The 21,114-nt window shown below is 42.8% G+C and overlaps 1 protein-coding gene across 1 annotated transcript; it reads right to left on the reverse strand.

Annotated features, from left to right (window-relative positions):
* Positions 1-12,234: 12,234 nt before the first annotated feature.
* Positions 12,235-18,615, reverse strand: LOC134586104 (interleukin-17F-like). Its single transcript, XM_063441614.1, has 3 exons — positions 18,559-18,615; positions 13,502-13,734; positions 12,235-12,502 (listed from the first exon to the last, which is right to left on the reverse strand). Exons 1-3 carry the CDS (start codon positions 18,613-18,615, stop codon positions 12,235-12,237), a joined length of 558 nt encoding a protein of 185 aa, XP_063297684.1.
* Positions 18,616-21,114: the final 2,499 nt, after the last annotated feature.

Here is a 21,114-nt window from a genome sequence, read left to right on the forward strand (position 1 = left end):
ATAAATATATACAGCCAAACACTGTAGAATTTTGATAAACGTTACAAATTATAAAATGTAGCAGAGTACAAATGATACAAAGCACAGTTACTTGGGAGCAAAAGGGTAAATGCTTGAGGGATACCACTAATAAGGGCACCCAGAGCTAGGATAAAGTAATCCACTATGTTGTTGGAAGACCACTAGACCCTGGATAACTGTCTAAATAGCCACTGGATCACCTAGCATAAGGTATCCCCGAGACCAGAGAGACCTCCTGAGTCCAGTCCCTCCCCCTTGTATTAAACTCCTCTTTGAACTTTCCCCCCAATAGCCCTTACATTAAACTAACATAAGTGCAGCATAGTTGAATAGTACAAGTGAGAAATGAGCGTTTATTGTATAATAGCAGTAGAATTTGGGCTCATTATTACTAGTTAACAAAAGCAGTAACTTTTCCTTATCCTTCCCATTAACCCTTCAGCCACTCTGGTTTTTGAAATTTAGTGTTTTCACCACAGTCCCTGTCTAATGTATTTTACAATAACGTTTATTATTTTGTTAACGCTTTAAGGTACCCTTTCTGTGTCTTTTGAGCTGTGGAGCTCATTGAGGCATGCTGTTATCTTGTTTTGTTTACCTAGGCACTATCCCAAACCCTATGTACATTTAAAAAAAAAAAAAAAGAGTTTTTTAATACTACTAAACTGGCCATTAAAGTGCAAGCTCACCTGTCGTGTAAAGACTCTTAGGTGAGTCCCGCACTAACACTTTACCTTTATCAGCTAACAGACAACATATTTTATGAGATGAACCTCTACACACTTACACACTTATTAAACCCTTAATGAACCAAGAGTTTGTTTTATATATTTGGGCTGATAAATACTATAATCACTGTGGCCAAACAAGGGTAGTGGGAGCTTGAGTGCAGGGTTACAGTGGTCCTGCCCACTCTATGTGTTCCTTATTAAGGCTTAATAAGTGTGCAGGGGGTTTAGAGAAAACATCCCTCTCTGTCTCATTACAGATTTCGCTTTTTTTAACAGAAAGCAGCAAAGTGAATTGACATGACAGCTGAGCTTACGCTATAATGAACATTTTAGTAATATTAATGCGATGCATAATTTAACTCATTAAGTGAAACAGTCATCGTAAGATATGATCAACCAAATATTTTATTTGCAACATTCCGTATGTATCCCTTCTCTGCTATAATTAGTTTTTGACTTTACCAAAACCTCGAGGCCAGATCTCAAACAGCCAAGCAGAACTCACCTCATATGTAAATGAGCTTTACTGAGTGTGTCTAAATAGTTTGCTTATTCCGAGACCTGAAGCTCTGGGGCATCCCCCTCCATAACGTGTGAGCCGACTAGTCTACAACTTCATGCACTGCAGACCTATACACTAAGCCTGCTTTTCTCCTTATGGTCTAAAAAAAAAGTTTGTGCAGATATATTTTGTAGGTTACATGTAGCTTTACACAAAGTTACTGGAAGATCTATTTAACTGTTATTTGTGGTTAAACAATAGGTAACTCTTGTTTATCACTTCCCCCTTCGTAGCCGTGACTAATAACTGAAACTGTGTGAGCCTGTAATGTGGGTTAAATGATAAAGAAAACATCAAACATGGGCATCGTGCTCAATCCGTTTCTAGCAGAATTTGTAGAAGTCATCTTTGGGCAATTTTTGTTTTGACTAGCAATGGCAAGTCACCCTAAACTTTCCTTCACCTTGTATTTTATCTTTTATTGTATGTACATAAATGAAACTATAATTAAAGCATTGCGCCATACCTAGGTGAAATGGGCATATTTCACTGCGGGAAATGTTTTTATACACAGAATACTGTCCGTCAGCTGATCTGGAAGAAATAATATAACCACATGAAGTGTGCCCAACCCAGGCAGTTAGTAGCCAATGTCTGCAGGGGCCAGTAAGTGATAATATTCACTGTACTGTGACAGCCATGCTTTTTATTGGTTGTTACATTAGACCAGTTTGGTCCTCGAAAACTAAACATAGAACGTCTTCAGCAGAGTTCATTGTTAGTGACGGCTCTCATCACCTGGAACGTGTACGTACCCTGTACAGTATAAAAACATGTACATGACATTTCATTTTCAGACTAAATATAATACATGTCGAACATTGGCTCGTATTAAATAAGAAAGTACGGACACATTGTGTTTCTTTTTAAAGCAGAGAAGTAATTTCCCTAGATGTTACAGTCTCTGATTCGCACACCCCAGCAAATGCTACTGAAGTTTTTAGTGGGAAGAATAGTGCATTGGAGGTGAGTAAAACTCATGTACACAACTAACTTGTTTTCATGTTTTGTTTTTGTTTTTGGTGCTACGTATTTGAGATGACGAATACTGTAGCCATTGCTGTCGCCCGGGAATAGAGGGAGATTGAGTGCAGGGCTTAATTTTGTGTGTTTGTGATCGCTTCTCTATCACACAGTTATGTTACAGTCTGTTACACAGTTATGTGTATGCCACTGAGTGTTTGTGTCCTATTAAGGGTTAATTCGTTTGTAGAGGTTCAAAGGTAGACCTCTTTCTGTCTCTTTCGATTTGTCTATCAGTTGAAAGATTCCTTCAATAGTGTCATACACATAAATGAGACGTACATATACTGCAGAGGTTAATCTAAATTCCATGCAGTGCCCAGCTTGTCTGCAGAGAATGTAAAAAAAACAAAAAAAAACAGTGAAAAGTTAATAAAATAAATAGCACAACCCCAAAAATAAATAGCATTATCCACACGTCACAGTTCTGCTTGAAGTTGCATGAAAACTTCTTAAACTTAAAGGATCACTAAAGGCACCAATGAAGTTGCAAGAGAGGAATCAGTAGTATGCAGACACCCTTTAGTTTTAACCCTGCAATGTAAAACATTTTAGTAGATACAGAAATGCTTATGAGTTAAATACACCCTAGTGTCAGTCTTCCTGACGGCCACTAGAGACGCTTCTGCCACAAACTTATTTTTTTACAGCTTACCTCCAATAGGGCACAGCACTACCGCTAATGCACTTTTTAGTCCCCAATGATATTCTATGAGGAGTAGTGATGTCGCAAACATAAAATTTTTGGTTCGCGAACCACGAACGCGAACTTCCGCAAATGTTCGCGAACCGGGCGAACCGGGCGAACCGGGCGAACCAGGCGAACCGCCATAGACTTCAATAGGCAGGTGAATTTTAAAACCCACAGGGACTCTTTCTGGCCACAATAGTGATTGAAGGGGGGGAGACCTACTCTCCTCCCCCCCCCGGCCCCCACCCCTGGGCGGCGGGTGGGGGCCATAAAGATAATGAGGGGGGGACCTACTGTCCTACCCCTCTCTGGCCCCCACCCCTGGGTGGCGGGTGGGGGCCATAATGATAATGAGGGGGGGACCTACTGTCCTCCCCCCCGGCCCTCACCCATGGGCGGCGGGTGGGGGCCATAAAGATAATGAGGGGGGACCTACTGTCCTTCCAACCCGGACCCCACCCCTGGGCGGCGGGTGGGGGCCATAAAGATAATGAGGGGGGGACCTATTGTCCCCCCCGGCCCCACCCCTGAGCGGTGGGTGGGGGCCCTAAAAAAAACAATAAGGGGGGACCTAGCTTACCCCCCGGCCCCCACCCCTGAGCGGTGGGTGGGGGCCCTAAAAAAAACAATAAGGGGGGACCTACTGTCACCACCTGGCCCCCACCCCTGAGCGGCGGGTGGGGGCCCTAAATACAAATGAGGGGGTCCTAGTCACCCCCTCCCCCCCCAAAAAAATTATCCCCCTACCTACCCCCCTCACCCTAAAAATAATGAGGGGGGGACCTTTAACTAAAAACCTGTAAAAAAAATAAGATACAAGATATAAGAGATAAAAACAACTTACCATTCAAGGTTTTCTTTCTTCTAAAATCTTCTTTTTTCAGCCCCAAAAAAGGGCAAATAAAAAACCATAATAACCGACGCAATAAAAAATAAAAAAAATAAAAATGAGTGCAAAAAATAATAATCCATCTTCACCCATGGAGGGCTCCGCGCAGACTGAGCTCTGCAGGGCGGGGGGAAGGCTTATAGCCTTGCCACGCCCTGCAATTAGGCTAAGAACACTCTGATTGGCTGGTTTAAGCCAATCAGAGTGCTCTTTGTTATTTTACACAGCGTAAAATGACACAGAGCACTGTGATTGGATGGCTTGACAATAGGTCCCCCCCATTGGTATTTAGGGTCCCCACCCGCCACTCAGGGGTGGGGGCCGAGGGGGAGGACAATAGGTCCCTCCCTATTGGTATTTAGTTTTGTTTTCTTTTAAATAAAAAAAAGAAACAAACATTTATGTATTACTTTTATCTTCCCCCACTGCACACCAAACACACACACACACACACACACACGTAACTACACACTTCACCCTTCACAGAGACACATACAGTACCTTTCATACACACTGCACCTTTCATACACAGCCTCACACTGCACCCCTCATACGCACTGCACTCCTCTACCCCCCACTGCACACCAAAAACGCACACAAACACAAACTAACTACATCCTTCACACACACACTAACTACACCCTTCACACACTACACACACACACACACACACACACACTACACTCACACACACACACTGCACTCTTCACACAGACATACACACACTGCACCCTTCATACACACTACACCTTTCATGCACACTGCACAAACACTGCACACACAAACTACACCATTCACTCACTCACACACTACACTCACACACACTCACACACACTGCACTCTTCACACAGACATACACACACTGCATCCTTCATACACACTACACCTTTCATGCACCCCTCACACACACACATTGCAGCCTTCACACACACTGCACCCCCCCACACACACACACTAACTACACCCTTCACACACTGCACTCCTCACACACTGCACCCTCCATCCACACACAAACACCACACTAACACACTGCACCCTTCACACAGACACACACATACACTTTTCATCCCACTGCACTCCTCTTCCCCCCACTGCACGCCAAACACACAAACTGCACTCCTAACCACTGCATCTTTCATACACACTGCGCCCCATTCATACACACCTCACCCCGATCATACACACTGCACCTTTCATACACACTGCAGCCTTCACACACAGTGCACACTGCACACACTGCACACACACTGCACCCTTCAAAAGCATTGAACCGATATGCTCACTTTGGTGATGACAAAACACCCATTGGTGTCATCATTGGTGGTGACAAAACACTTCTCGCCCTGCCCCCCTCTCAGTGGGCCTCTGTGACTCAAAAATGCCCAGGCCGAATTTCATTCCCAGTCCGGCCCTGTTCTACAGTGTTCCTTTAAGATGTGTTTATTAATATGTTCAATGATTTTAGATTTTTATATTTTATATACATTTCTACTCACCTCTGGATGAGCTGACTATGGCCATGGTCACAATGCATCTTATAATGATAATTATCAACACTTTAACAGCTTCAATGAACCGTGAACAATGTTAACAATGGTAATTACACCATTCTGATATGTTTATATTACCAGTTAAACAAAGGCCCATATAGCTTATACGTTTATATTACCAGTAGAGATGTCGCGAACATAAAATTTTCCGTTCGCGAACGGCGAACGCAAATTTCCGCAAATGTTCGCGAATGGGCGAACCGGGCGAACCGCCATAGACTTCAATAGGCAGGCGAATTTTAAAACCCACAGGGACTCTTTCTGGCCACAATAATGATGGAAAAGTTGTTTCAAGGGGACTAACACCTGGACTGTGGCATGCCGGAGGGGGATCCATGGCAAAACTCCCATGGAAAATTACATAGTTGATGCAGAGTCTGTTTTTAATCCATAAAGGGCATAAATCACCTAACATTCCTAAATTGTTTGGAATAACGTGCTTTAAAACATCAGGTATGATGTTGTATCGATCAGGTAGTGTAAGGGTTACGCCCGCTTCACAGTGACAGACCAAACTCCCCGTTTCACGCACCGCAAACAACCGCAAACAGTCCATTTGCACAACCGCAAACTCCCCATTTGCATAAGGTTGGATACCAAGCTAGCCATGTCCCGTTCCTTGTCCTCACTGATGTCATTGAAGGTCTCTTCCTCCACCCAGTCACGTACAACACCAAGGGTCCCCGAAAGGTGACAACAAGCCCCCTGGGACGCCTGCTGTGTTTGGTCTTCCACCTCCTCAAAGCCACCTTCCTCCTCTGACTCCTCTTTTTTAGACTCCTCTCTCTGCATTGCCTCTCTCTGCGTTATTATAAGGTGTGTTAAGTAGTACTATTCCTATCAGTTTAATCCCTGTTACGTCCCCTATCAGGGTACGTGTATATGGCATCGATTTTAGGAACCGGGAGATGGAAAAAGATGCTTGGTCGGTCCTCCTACTTCAAATTTGGGGCACTGCGCGTGGAATCTAATGTGCCACCAGATAGGAGTGGTGTGTTAAGTAGTACTATTCTTATCAGTTTAATCCCTGTTACGTCCCCTATCAGGGGACGTGTATATGGCATCGATTTTAGGAACCGGGAGATGGAAAAAGATGCTTGGTTGGTCCTCCTACTTCAAATTTGGGGCACTGCGCGTGTAATCTAATGTGCCACCAGATAGGAGTGGTGTGTTAAGTAGTACTATTCTTATCAGTTTAATCCCTGTTACGTCCCCTATTAGGGGACGTGTATATGGCATCGATTTTAGGAACCAGGAGATGGAAAAAGATGCTTGGTCGGTCCTCCTACTTCAAATTTGGGGCACTGCGCGTGCAATCTAATGTACCACCAGATAGGAGTGGTGTGTTAAGTAGTACTATTCTTATCAGTTTAATCCCTGTTACGTACCCTATCAGGGGACGTGTATATGGCATCGATTTTAGGAACCGGGAGATGGAAAAAGATGCTTGGTTGGTCCTCCTACTTCAAATTTGGGGCACTGCGCGTGTAATCTAATGTGCCACCAGATAGGAGTGGTGTGTTAAGTAGTACTATTCTTATCAGTTTAATCCCTGTTACGTCCCCTATCAGGGGATGTGTATATGGCATCGATTTTAGGAACCAGGAGATGGAAAAAAATGCTTGGTCGGTCCTCCTACTTCAAATTTGGGGCACTGCGCGTGCAATCTAATGTGCCACCAGATAGGAGTGGTGTGTTAAGTAGTACTATTCTTATCAGTTTAATCCCTGTTACGTCCCCCTCATCAGGCCTTTTTTAGTCGAATGTATCGCCCACTGTCAGTCCCTTCGGGATCCATCCCTCATTCATCTTAATAAAGGTGAGGTAATCTAGACTTTTTTGACCTAGGCAACTGAGCAAAGGAAGCAGCAGCGGGTACAACATCATCATCATCACACCATACGTCTATGTGTGTAATGCTGGTGGCGGCAGGCGGGCGAGTGGTAACTTGAGAGGTGCCCGAAGCTAAGCTGGAGGAGGATAATGCGTCAAGGTTCCGAGCGGAAGCTGTAGAAGATTGGGTGTCCTGTGTTAGCCAGTCAACTATGTCCTCAGAACTTTTCGACTTCAGGGTACGTGGCCTTTGAACACTGGGCATTATTCTAGGGCCAAAGGGAATCACAGCACCACGACCACGACGGCCCCTGCGGGGTGGCCTGCCTCTCCCTGTCATTTTTTTTTCGATTAGTTGTACTATGCGTGCAAGCTACTGTGATAACAGATATGAGTGGCACTGTGCACTGGCAGACGTTGGCAGAGTAGACGCTGTAGGCCTGACACACACGCTTGTAGACAACTAACTGCTATTCAATCTATTACAGTCAATTTTTTTTTATTTTTTTTAAATGTACACTACTGTTACACCAGATATGCACTGGTGTGACACTGTGCCCTGGCAGGCCCTGAAACGCACACGTGTGAAGGAAACTGACTGCTATTATTTCAAAGTCAAATTTCTAGTTTTTTTTTTATGTACACTACTGTTACACCAGATATGAGTTGCACTGGTGTGACTCTGTGCCCTGGCAGGCCCTGAAACGCACACGTGTGAAGGAAACTGACTGCTATTATATTACAGTCAAAAAAGTTTTTTTTTTTAAATGCAAGCTATTGTGACACCAGATATGAGTGGTGGCACTGGGCAAGTGGGCACAGTATATGCTGTAAGCCTGACACACACGCTGGCAGGCAGGCAACTGCAATTAGATTACACACACAAAAAAAGAAAGCAGACTGATGTTCTAGCCCTAAAAAGGGCTTTTTGGGGTGCTGTCCTTACAGCAGAGATCAGATGAGTCCTTCAGGACTGTAATGGACACTGAATACACTAGCCTAGCTATCGATTTCCCTATTAAATCAGCAGCAGCTACATTGTCCCTCCTCTCACTAAGAATGCAGCTTCCGGGGGGCGGGGAGGAAAGACGCACTTTGTGTGAGTTCCCTCAATATCTCACTTTAAGCAGCTATCAACAAGCGAATTTCACCCCAGAAGGGGATGACCCAGCAATGTTGCTCCTACCTGACTGACCCAACATGCTTAATAGCGGTCAGCAACTCGACAGAGTCTTAATTACCTTCGCGTGGCAAGTGTGTCCTGGTGCTCACCAGGCAGCAGAGGCGGCCGATATCCCGATCCTGGCATGCCCAGGAGCAGCTACTTCCCGGCAGGAGCTCCGTTACCCCCCCCCCCCTCGGACCGGTGGGGGTTATCCCGGTCCATCCCTGAGAGGCTGTCTGGAGCTAATGGACGCACAGAGCACAGCCGCCCAGGCTGACATACTCATCTGTGACTCTCCCAATATGGTGGAAGCCGCGTGTCCTCCTGGTACCAGCAAAGCATGTCAGGATATTGAGTCTAAGCTGGACAGACTCTTTAATCAATTTTGGAAGCAAATAACAAGCAGGAAGCCCCAAAAAGCTCCACCACAGCCCCAACAAGCTCCACCACAGCTAAGCGAAGCAGTCCCCATTAAAATCCACCAACGCAAAAGGCGTCGAAGACGGGACCGGAGGCACAAACAGAAATGCAGAGCCTGCCCCACGTCAAGCACTCGCCTCCACCTTAAGCCACCACAATCCCGCACCAGACGTGAAGCACCACCGGGACAGATCCGACCACCCGACAAAACAAGCTTCCACCACCTCAAGCCGCGAACCCAGCACTCAGCCAGAGACTTGCCTTTGTTGTTCCAGGTATCAGGGACTCCCAGGGTCTGCACCTGGCGCCCAGAAGGGATTGGATGAGCACAAGCAGTAAACAGCAGCCTGCCAAGCATGTCCCACTATAGCCGATCCTCCACACCATGCCTTTGATCACATGAACTGCTCTCTGCACATTAACTAATCGTAAAGTAGCAAGCGTTTAAACATGTAATTATTTCACCTCCTAAAGAGTTTATTGTCGTAGTTCCTTACATGCCTTTACCTTAACCATTCATGTATTATGTTATTCACTAGTCTCATCTCATGGGGCGACACACACTTGATTTATAACTAGTGGTGGAGCTACTGATATAAATACACAGTTGATAACGTGCAAGCTACACCCTAAACATGACAGCCATCTTTCACAACAATGTACTGCTATATACTCATACCCTCAGTGCAACTAGCCATGATATACGCACGTTCAGCCTAGCATGCTCAAATATAACACACTTCTGTCTAAAAAAAAAAAAAAGAATGCAGCTTCCGAATGAATCTAAAATGAATGCTCTCCAGGAGCTGGGAGGGTCTGGGAGGGAGGGTCTGCTGCTGATTGGCTGGAATGTGTCTGCTGACTGTGAGGTACAGGGTCAAAGTTTACTCAATGATGACGAATAGGGGGCGGTCCGAACATTGCATATGTTCGCTGTCCGTGGCGAACGCGAACAAGCTATGTTCGCCAGGAACTATTCGCCAGCGAACTATTCGGGACATCTCTAATTACCAGTTAAACAAAGGGCCATATAGCTTACATAAAGCGGTCAAGCTTAAGCAAATGGTCATACCACAGACTTATCGCCACATTGACAGAATATTCTAAATTAATTAACCAACACTTTTTGCATGTTTTACACACGAGCAGAAAAAAATACCACAAATACCTCTCCTATGTTGATGACGTGCAATAATGTGACTAATCTATATACAAACATTCCTTACTGTTTAAAGTAAGTAGAGGACAAGTAAGCACTGCTACATTAATATAATACAGTAAAATGGAGAACAGAACAAATGCACGTCACTTACTACTAGAGGAAACAGGTCAGTCAGGTGTTTCTGAGAGGGACAGGGCCGGATTAAGAGGTGCTGAACATTCTCATGGGCCTAATTGCAGAATCTTATTGACAGAGAACAGTTCCAATTGTTCCCAATACCTCCCCAGCGGTGTTCGTCGACAAACCAATGGAACTGATTTCGGACACTGCTTCCCACGAACACCACTGAACTCACCTACCATCCATCGCTTTGTTCCAAATTTGTCCGAACGCCGTGCTTTTCGGTATACTGACAATCCACGAACGGAACTGTACCAGATAGTAGACTCATGGAGCTCATTTGTTTCGTCGAACGCACAATGTACAAGACTTTAACTCCATGGCGATTGAACTACATGTAAGGGATCTGAGCGCTGTTCGGTTATATTGAGCGCTAAGATCTAAGCTATCTGGGGATACGTTGAATGTGGGGGTTCCATTCGGTATATTGGGAATTATGTATTTTAATGTGTTTTTACCATTCCTGTAAAATGGGGATATTCCCTATGCCAGGAGGTAATTGAGTTACTTCAGGGTAGAAAGGAGGAGTTGTACTGTTTGTGTGGGACTGTGCATTCTGTACTTGTACATGATTGGTTACTGTAAAAACTGTCTCAGTCTTCCACAAGGTCCCTTGCTGGAAGACCTGCATAAAAGGCTGACATGTAGCTCCCATTAAACAGATCCTGCTTGACCCTCAATACAGAGCCTCGTCTCGTACTTGGGGGGATAATTAGTATGAGTCCTGTTTGGTGCTTAGGAGTGTTTGGTAGCTGACTTTGCATTCGGGAAAAAGAACAGCTTTGGCAGCGTTAACCCCTTCACCTACTCGGGATGCCGTTACACTAACCACTACATACCAGGAAACACCCCAGAAGACTTGTCATTTTGGCGATGCTCTGACAAAGTCGTCTAGCCATGACTATTTGGCAATTGTCAAAGTCCCTCAGTTCTTTTCATTTTCCCTGCCTCCAACACATGAAATTAAAGAACAGACGGTTTCCTTGCTGCCTATATGTATCGCATCACCTGACAGGTACCATTGTAATGATATAATCAATAGTCACCTGTCATTGGTTTTAATGTTGAGTCTGAAGAGTATATATACAAAATATACAATTTACCTGGTGTTACTAACCCAGGTCCAGTCATGGCTCTATATCCATACTATACCAGAGCCAGATTACCCGTAAGGCAGCCTGGTGCTTTTATGCCCCTTCCACCATGAGCCGGCAAAGATCTCCTTGCACAGCCCTTTAACCCCTTAAGGACCAAACTTCTGGAATAAAAGGGAATCATGACATGTCACACATGTCGTGTGTCCTTAAGGGGTTAAAACGTATTTCCTAGTGGTCAGTGGTTTAATTCCGGTCAATATTATTTACTTCACCTGTCAGTGGTTTTAATGTTGTGGCTGATCAGTGTCATAGTCTTAAGCTCTGCCCTTTACACCAGGAGATCAGCATAGAAAAGCATACACAGAAGATAAGAACTTCTATGTTTATATTTCTCTCTGCATGTGCAATGCATGCACTGACTGTGGCTAATATGAACTGAATTGTGATCTCATTTGTTAAACATTGGTAAACAAAAAAAAAGGTTGACAGAAATTATAGGTGTTTTACAATGTTCTATTTAATGGGGTACTATAGATAATAACTGTTTTCTTCATATTCTGTTGATCTGGTTTAATATTGTCTTTTTGTATATTCTTTTTGTTGTTTTCTTCTGCTTTCTTCACCCCTTCTCTTCCTCAAACGCTCCCTGTCTCCATAGAATGTATTTCAATTACTCTCTCTATGTAGATCAGTAACACATGGTACCAGTTTAAATGAAAAAAAAAGAAGAAATATTGTACTTATAATGAATGCGGTAAGTTAAGTCAATAACATATTATCCAATATGCTGCTGCCTTTTAATTTAATTAAATATTAAAATTAATAAATAATGACATGAAAAACATTTAAATAAAATCCATATGTTTTACACAAATACAACTAGTTTATTTGTTTCCTTCCGTTACAGAGATTAATCTAGATAGATGTCAAATTCTTCCATTGGATTGACTTCAAATTCATTGGGCCAGACGCATGTACAGCCAACAGTAACCCGTTTTGACTCCAGTTTGTACACATAGTCACAGTCTTTCTGTTCCCGGGTGAGAACCATGATATCCTGCTGGATAGGAAGTGATATTAGCTCAGGGTTTTCATTCCCACTGGAATCTGTACAGACAGAACTGAGACAGTTGGCTTCAGAGATGACCATTGGGTATCTGTTGGGGTCCATGTCAAGACTGTAAGAAAAAAATAAAATACAGTATATTAAGACTTTATGACAATAAAATACCAAGGATTTGGAAATAGCTTCTACTGCTAAATGAGAAAATTATCCAGAAAATTATCTTAAAAATCATATACCTTATTCAGTTACCTCAATAAAATCAGGGTGCATGCAGGTTAAGAGCTTTTATTATATACTGTGTGTAAAATGTGAATTCTAGCATTCCTCTCCTAAATGATCAATGATATTGTTGTATTTGGGACAATTGGTACTACACTTAAGATGCCAAACCAGGAGGTCCAGGTACTTCCTTAAATGCTACCTGCTAATTCATGTCTATGTTTATTGTTGGTTTCTGCTGCTGTACACACGTTGGAGAACTGTGTAACTAACAGGGTTATTTACTAAGGCTAGAACTGTTGTAATTCAAAGAGAAATTCACATCTAAGTATGATGATATTATTAATTTCAACAAGTGCTGAAAAGCAGGGTCAAAGTTATATTAAAATTGTACCCTCTTCCTAAGGTGAGTGAGTGCTAGTGTGGAGAGATACTTCAATCTGTACACACATATTAGCTCAAGAAATGTTTGAGAGAGATAGAAACACGGGGTATATACCCAATTAAAAAAAAGTAAAGCTTCTTTTTAAATCCAATGAGAACACGTAGACATGTGCATTATTGATCCATAGAGGTAGCAGATTTAATGGGGGAAATAAAAACTGAAATGAAACTTTACCAACATCTAAACACAGGTAAACTGCTGTACAACGAGAAAACAAATCACGTGAAATGAATAGGAACACAGATTTAGAAGAAATAGTCAAAGAGTTTCATTTATTTACTGCTCTTGTAATTTCCTTATCTGAATTCATACAGAATTATAAATGCGGTATGGAATTTTATTTTGCTGCAGGGGAAAAGTACTAGAACATTGACAAGTCGTCGATTAGGTGAGTAAAGTAGAGAATTCTTCAAGCTACGACTTATGGACTCAGCAATGATGACCTACCTAAAATCCCAGGGAGCAAGAGACCGACTCTGAATGTCCATAATCTCTGACAGGTCGTCCATAGATGTAGCGTCAACGGCACTTATATCAAGATTTATTCTATGGGGCGGCCGTCTGAGTCTTCTCCCAGGACACCGGCTCTCAGAATACGATGAGAATTCTTTCTCCACATTCTCTGCTAAGTACTCTTGTGGCAGAAAGGCCGATGTAGAAAATCCCATTAGAACAGATGCCTGAAATAAAAGACAACAATTCAGCTCAGAAGTGCAACACACGTTCCATTTTTTTTTGCATACAATAAAGTCATATCTGTGAAGCATGTCTTATATGCTCTTATCAGGTACAATGAATAAAGAGAAAACAGGAAGCCTCAGTGTCAAAAAACGTACAAAATATAACCTGTAACCATAAGTCCACTGGCACACTCTACAAAGCATTAAAATAAACCAGTTTCAAATATATTTTAATGTAACATTATGTAATTACCGTATTTATCGGCGTATAACACGCACTTTTACTCCCTGAAAATACGGGGCAAATGATGTGTGCGTGTTATAAAGCCGATATACTCCATAAGACGCACTTTTTTTTCCCCTCAAAAGTGAGGGGAAATGTCTTGCGTCTTATGGAGCGTATGTGAAGGTTTACTTACCTGTCTTGAAGCGTGGGCCGGTGTTCAGCGCGCACCGTGGTACTGGAACTTCAATTTCAGGTTCCGGTTTCCGGCGGGACTGAAAGGAAGTGCGCACTCAGTGTGCACATTTCCTTTCAGTCCCGCCGGAAACCGGAACCTAAAATTGAAGTTCCTGTACCGCGGTGCGCGCTATGAAGCCGGCCCACGCTTCAAGACAGGTAAGTAATTATGGGACAAGGGGAGGGAAAGTGCACTATGGGACAAGGGGAGGGGGGGACACTATGGGAGGGGGGGAGAACACTATGGGATGAGGGGGGGAACACTAAGGGAGGGGGTGGAGAATACTATGGGAGGGGGGGAGAATACTATGGAAAGAGGGGGGAACACTATGGGGGGAATACTATGGAAAGGGGGGACACTATGGGATGAGGGGGGAACACTATGGGAGGGGGGGAGAATACTATGGAAAGAGGGGGGAACACTATGGGGGGAATACTATGGAAAGGGGGGACACTATGGGATGAGGGGGGAACACTATGGGAGGGGGGGAGAATACTATGGAAAGGGGGGGGACACTATGGGATGAAGGGGGAACACTATGGGAAGGGGGGGAGAATACTATGGAAAGGGGGGGAACACTATGGGATGAGGGGGGGGAACACTATGGGAGGGGGGAGAATACTATGGGAGGGGGGGAAATTTCCTGAAATTTCCTTCTTAAAATGAGGTGCGTGTTATACGCCGGTGCGTGTTATACGCTGATAAATACGGTAACTTTTCTTCTGACATAACCAAAAAAAAATACAGATAAAAACCCCAAAACCCATTTGACTTTACATGAAAGTTGTAAACTTTAATGGAGTTCTCGGAGTAAACAGGAATCTATAATTCATTTTGAAATATTTTGGGTCTGTAACACAGGGCTTGTTTTGGAATTCTTTTAGAGCTGTCTATCGCATTTGATGTTTTCAATACATTTTTGATATTTATTTTAAGTGAACAATTTATATAAAATGTTTTGGGGAAAAAAGGAATGAAAAAAAAAACCTCACAAAAAACGTGAACTTTGTGACTTGGTTATAATATAAAATTCTAAATTTTTTTATCCTAAATCATGTTTTATATATTAAAAAAAAAAAAGTTTAAAAAAAATACCTATTATGGTTGAAAAACAAACAAAAACCTTTGAAAACTAGATGACTCGTAAAAATTGCTGTTGTAGCTCTGGAAACCCCCTAGTCTAGAGAATATCTATTGAGAATGACTGTTTGCTGAAATGTCTGGGACTTAAGTACAGTGTGAATATATATGTAATGAACTCTATTCTGACCATTTTATCAGTTAACCTGTGTTTTATATCATGTTTTTGTGATGTAAAATACTTTTTTATATGTGGCAGGTGGGCATACCCTCTCATGGCTATCATAGGTAACTAAAAACCTCCATTTGTTTAAAAATACATAGGGATGTGGAAAGAGTGCAGGTAACTTTTTTCCTTTGGTTTTTACTATATGTATTTTGGCTGATGAGTACTATAGTCATTGCTGCCGCCCAGGAGTAATGGGAGTTTGAGCGCAGGACTAGTTTCTTTGTATTTGTATTCACTTTTGTATCACACAGCTAGGTTGCAATGCTCTTGCCCATCCCATGTGTTCCCTATTAAGGGTTAATAAGCATGTAGGGATGTATATAAAAAATACCCCTTTCTGTCTCATCAGAGATATTTTTTGCCAGAAGCTCAAGGAAGCAAGGCGAATGGTTAGAGTTAGGACCCACCTAAGAGGTCTGCCTTGACGTGGCAGGTGGGCATACCCTCTCATGGCCATTGGAGGTAACTAAAAACCTTCATTTGTATAAAAATACGTAGGGATGTGGAAATAGCGCATATAACTTTTTTTCTTTGCTTTTCTTTTATTTGTTAGTTGGATTTTAAAAAAAATGTCTTTAGTTGCGTTTTGATAAAACACAATATGATAACATACAGTTTTGCTATAACAAGTTAGGGGAGAATTATTATTGGCTAAATTTGCACCAGGGTTGGTTTATATTAGATATGATTTACAGGAAATGCAAAAACTTCAAATCTGAGTATCGTTTTACTTTATTTGTTAATTATTTTTGTATTTTTAAAGCATTATCTTCGAAACACATTCAAATAGAATGAGCCAGTTCTAACACTGCACACATTACACTAGAACGAAGCTGCTCTCTCAATCGTAAGATACCATCAGCTTGTTCATCTTTATGACATTAAATCATGGGTCAGGTCATTTTTCCAGCTGTAGTTTAGACATTCAGAAATATAATTTCCTTGAATGAGAAGCATGTAATACTGAAAAATGCATTACTTTCCTCAGAAATATAATCAAAACATACAAAGAAAAATGTTCACTGTAACGGATCGACTGGCACCCCGACTTGGTACCTCCGTTAAAGGATGCTCCTAGCGCTTCCTGAGGCGTCCAAGCACTCTAGCCGACACCACAATCACCGAATCAGAGAAGCGTATAAATCCTCTCAAGCATATGAATGCTGTAGACCGTTGAATAGGAACCATACGAATAGGCTTACACTCCTAGCAGTCAACTGGAACTGCATGCAATAAATCCTTCCCCCAATAATGAGACGACATTACAGGAACTCTGGACTGGCTCATCCAGCCTGGCTTTTATTTCCATCTCACACATACAGGCCACACCCAGGGGGAGGCATAAAATAACCAATCCGAGATATGGTACAACCCACACATCCCCTCCCCTTAGCCTGAGAGATAATCCACTTAATATACAGTTTAAAACATAACTTTTACACAATATCTGTAACTTCAAAACCATACATCACCTTCACATACAAATCACATATTCAGACTCAGCATACTTTAAACATAAACACTTCCAAAAATCAGGCAAATCCCTCCAGTGGATCAAAAGTTACACGGAAGTCCTTTTATGACCGACCGCAAGCACATTTTCTTGCCCAAAACAGTTCCATAGATTTGGGCTGTGCGGTCGGTCAATTCCTGGCATAAAAACGGCTAAGTCCCATTCGAAGTGTGCCTGTACTTCGACTTTAGTCGAAGTGTCGAAGTGGAGTTGATGTTAAGGGTCGGCAATGTTCGAAGTTAAAATGGCCGCCGCCACGTGGTCCTTTGTCCGATACCGGCCACTTCGACGACTTCGACAACTTCGGTAACTTCGGTAACTTCGACAGCTTCGGTAACTTCGACAGCTTCGACAGCTTCGACAGCTTCGACAGCTTCGACCACTTCGACAGCTTCGACAGCTTCGACAGCTTCGACTGTGTCCGAAGTGCCATATACAAAAGTACCAATCTGTCCCCAAAGTATTTAAAGGGCTAGGGACAGTATTATACAATCCCCATGCCCAAAAGTAGTTCCCAAAGGGTCAGTACATTATGGTAGCAGTCCATAAGCCCCAATTCAGTCCCTTAAAGGGCAATATCTCCCAGGGACCATAATCACTGGGCAGGAGGCTAGCAACCAGGCTTCTCCAGTTCTCAGTGGCGAGGTTGGTTCCGCCACATTCACTATATACAAATACTATTATGAATTAAGTGTTTATCATATTACTTACCAACAGTAAGTGTGTAAGTCTTCTAAACGCCATTCTTGTCTATCTGGTGTCTTCTGATCTGTTTCCAGAGAAGTTTGTCTGTCCAGACCAGAAGAGCCTTTTTATAAGAGAAATCATGATTTAAGGATTTCCCTGTATTGTTGGTGTCTTTTCCAGTCGAGTTTCCCAGTTTATCTACACGTACTCTGCCGATAACTATGTTAAATTTCTAGATTTACGTTGTTATCACAATGTACCTAGATACGCAAAATGTAGTTTTTTTACACGTAACTTTCAGGGCAATAAACAACAGAGAGATAGTCTAGATAATAATGATAAGTTGACAATGCCAATATATTATCTTGGCTTAAAAGAGAAAGTAAGGGAACTTCTGGAATTCTCTTGAACACAATCTATATAAGCAATCAAGGTGTGAGAAAACATAACGGCACAATTGTACAATCTTGTTTCTGTATATTTTACAATTTGTTTACTATATTTTTTGTATGTTTCATTATGTGATTACTGATGCAATGAACATTTATAGCTGATCTTGTAGGCCTTTAAGCAGGTAAACCTTGTGAATATTATTCCACTCGGGTTTTTCCTGTGGCAGTTGTCTCAATATGAGACCTGGGATTTGCAAGTTTCTGGACTCCTGTATTAAGTTAGATCGACAGTAGTAGCTAACAAAACGTCTAATGAATCAGGTAGCTAAATTGTTAAAGAGATGTCAGTCAATGTACCTTATAGGAACACTATAGGGACAGGAACACAAACATGTAGTTAAAAAAACACTATTTAGCCTTTTGGATCCCTCCTTGAACCCCTTAAATACAGTAAAAACTTACCTTTATTCCAGGTATCGGGGACTGGTCCTGCTCCCGATCTGCCTCTTTGGCTGACATCATCAGAATTGATGATCTGAGCCAATCCTGAAAGGAAAGTATTGGATTGACTGAGATTGTCAATTCTGATGATCTCAGCCAAAGAAGCCGGGTGGGGGGTGGAGCTGACTAATCAGCATCTCCTCATAGAGGAGTGGTGACGCTGAATTTCGGGGCTGCATTGTGCAGCACTGACCCAGGAAGTACCTCTAGTAGCCATTTGAGTGACTGTCACTGGAGGTATCTCTAGAGTGCAATGTAAACTCTGCCTTTTCTCTTAAAAGGCAGTGTTTACATTGAACAACCTTCAGGGACAGGCTATACTCACCAGAACCACCACATTAAGCTGTAATTGTGCTGATGACTATAGTGTCTCTTAAAATAAATTGAGGATAAAAAAAACTGTTAGAATAATGATATGTTTAAGCATTTAAAGAGAAGATCCCACTTGTATAACCTCTGTATAAATATAAAAAATGTTGCTTTGTTCCTTTAGGGTTAGGTCAGACTGGTCCTCGAGCAAACTGTATAAATGCAGCCTGAGAATAATAATTTTTATTTGTGGATAACAAGTTATAGGCCAGCTGGGGAATTCTGTAAAAATGTCCAAGGTATTAATACACCCCATGTTCTAACCTCCTTTCACCTCCAGTTATATGATAGCCAGGCCGAGCTGGCTTGGCTGTGATTCCTCCTTTGCTCATCCTGTACAGTGGACAGTGGTTAATCTTCTGTCAAATATATTTTATTGAGTAACTTTTCAATTTTCTTTTTTAAAAAAGTAGAAAATGGAAATACAACAACATAAACATAAAAAAAAACAACCAGGACAAAAACATTTGTCCTATATACTGCAAAGTACTTTTCCATTTTGTCTCACAATGAACTGATACAAACAAGGTATAACAAATTAACTTAATAAAATAAAGCATGCAAAGTGCTTACTATGTGTTGGTGATATATATTATGCACTGCATATAAAGGTAAAGTGTGGTGTAGAGAAGGGGTCCCCAACCCATGGGCCGCGGACAGCACCGGTCCGTGGCCTCTGTTCAGCTGGACCGTGGTGCTGTGATGAGACTCTCCCTGATGTGTGTCTTCATGGATCGGAGGGGAGATCAGAGATCTGCAGGCACTGTGCTGGCAACTGGCAGGGAAGGGAGAGAGGACCCGGGAGCTCAGCCTGGAGCTCCTCCAGGATCCTCCTCTCGCGAAAATGGAGAGTTGCCGCTGTTATTGTTACTATTGTTACTAATAGGTAAAACGAATCAATTATCCTGAAGCACCTGACCAACTGCTCCCAACCCCATAACCCCCTTTCCTGGGCCATGATTTTTTTTTTCTTCAATGGAAATGGTTGGGGACCACTGGTGTAGCAGGGCCGGGTTAACATAGGGACTGATGAAGTGGAATAGGCCCATGGATTTAAAAAAAAAAAAATTTTTTTTTTTTTACACACACTACTCTTAAGGTTGCCAGGTATTTCTCATGTATTTCTTATGGTTGCCAGGTATTTCTCAGAAGTATTTCTCAGGTAGTTGAGGCTGCCTTGCCGGTGCCGATATTGCAGTAATACTGGCAATACAAATGTCTGTCTCAGTATAAACAGAGATTATTCTGCAATACCAGCGCCGGCCAGTAGGGGTCGCTGTTTGTGTGGAGATAGGCAGGGATGAGAAGTTACAGCATCTCCCTCCCTGCCTCTCTCTACTCACTGATCCGCGGGGAGCAGCTCTGCACAGAGAGTCCAGACAGCAGCTCCAAGCCTGCGAGACATGGGGACGGTTAGAGACTTGGGGATGCTGAGACATTGGGACACTGGGAACATAGGGCCCCTAGTCTCCCAGTGTCCCCATGTCTCCCAGTGTCCCTGGTGTCTCTGGGGGTCCCTAGTGTTTGTGTCCCTAGTCTCCCAGAGTCCCCTAGTCTCCCAGAGTCCCCTATTCTCTCAGTGTCCCTATGTAACTCAGTGTGCCCATGTCTCTCCCAGTGTCTCAGTGTCCCAATGTCTCTCCCAGTGTCCCAATGTCTCTAAGTGTCCTAGTGACATTGGGACACTGGGAGACATGGGGACACAGACTCTAAGGGACACTGGGAGACATGGGGATACAAACACTAGGGGACACTTGGCGACATAGGGACACCGAGACACTAGGGGACACTGAAACACTAGGGGACACTGAGAGACATGGGGACACAGGGAGACATGGGGACACTGGGTGACTTTGAGACCTGGGAGACATGTATTCCTGTATCCCCATGTCTCCCAGTGTCCCTGGTGTCTCTCAATAGTGTGCCAGTGTCCCTAGTGTCTAAGTGTTTGTTTTCTAGTCTCCCAAAGTCCCCTAGTCTCCCAGTGTCTCAGTGTCCCAATGTCTCCCAGGGTCCCCATGTCTCCTAGTGTCTCAGTGTCCCCTAGTATAAAAGAAAAATATCAGGCACTCACTGTGATAGATTTAAGCAGGTTTATTCTACAACGCAACTTTTCGACCTGTACCCAGGTCTTTATCAAGTCACCAG

Source organism: Pelobates fuscus, chromosome 2 (assembly GCF_036172605.1).
Source record: "Pelobates fuscus isolate aPelFus1 chromosome 2, aPelFus1.pri, whole genome shotgun sequence".
NCBI classification, from domain to species: domain Eukaryota; kingdom Metazoa; phylum Chordata; class Amphibia; order Anura; family Pelobatidae; genus Pelobates; species Pelobates fuscus.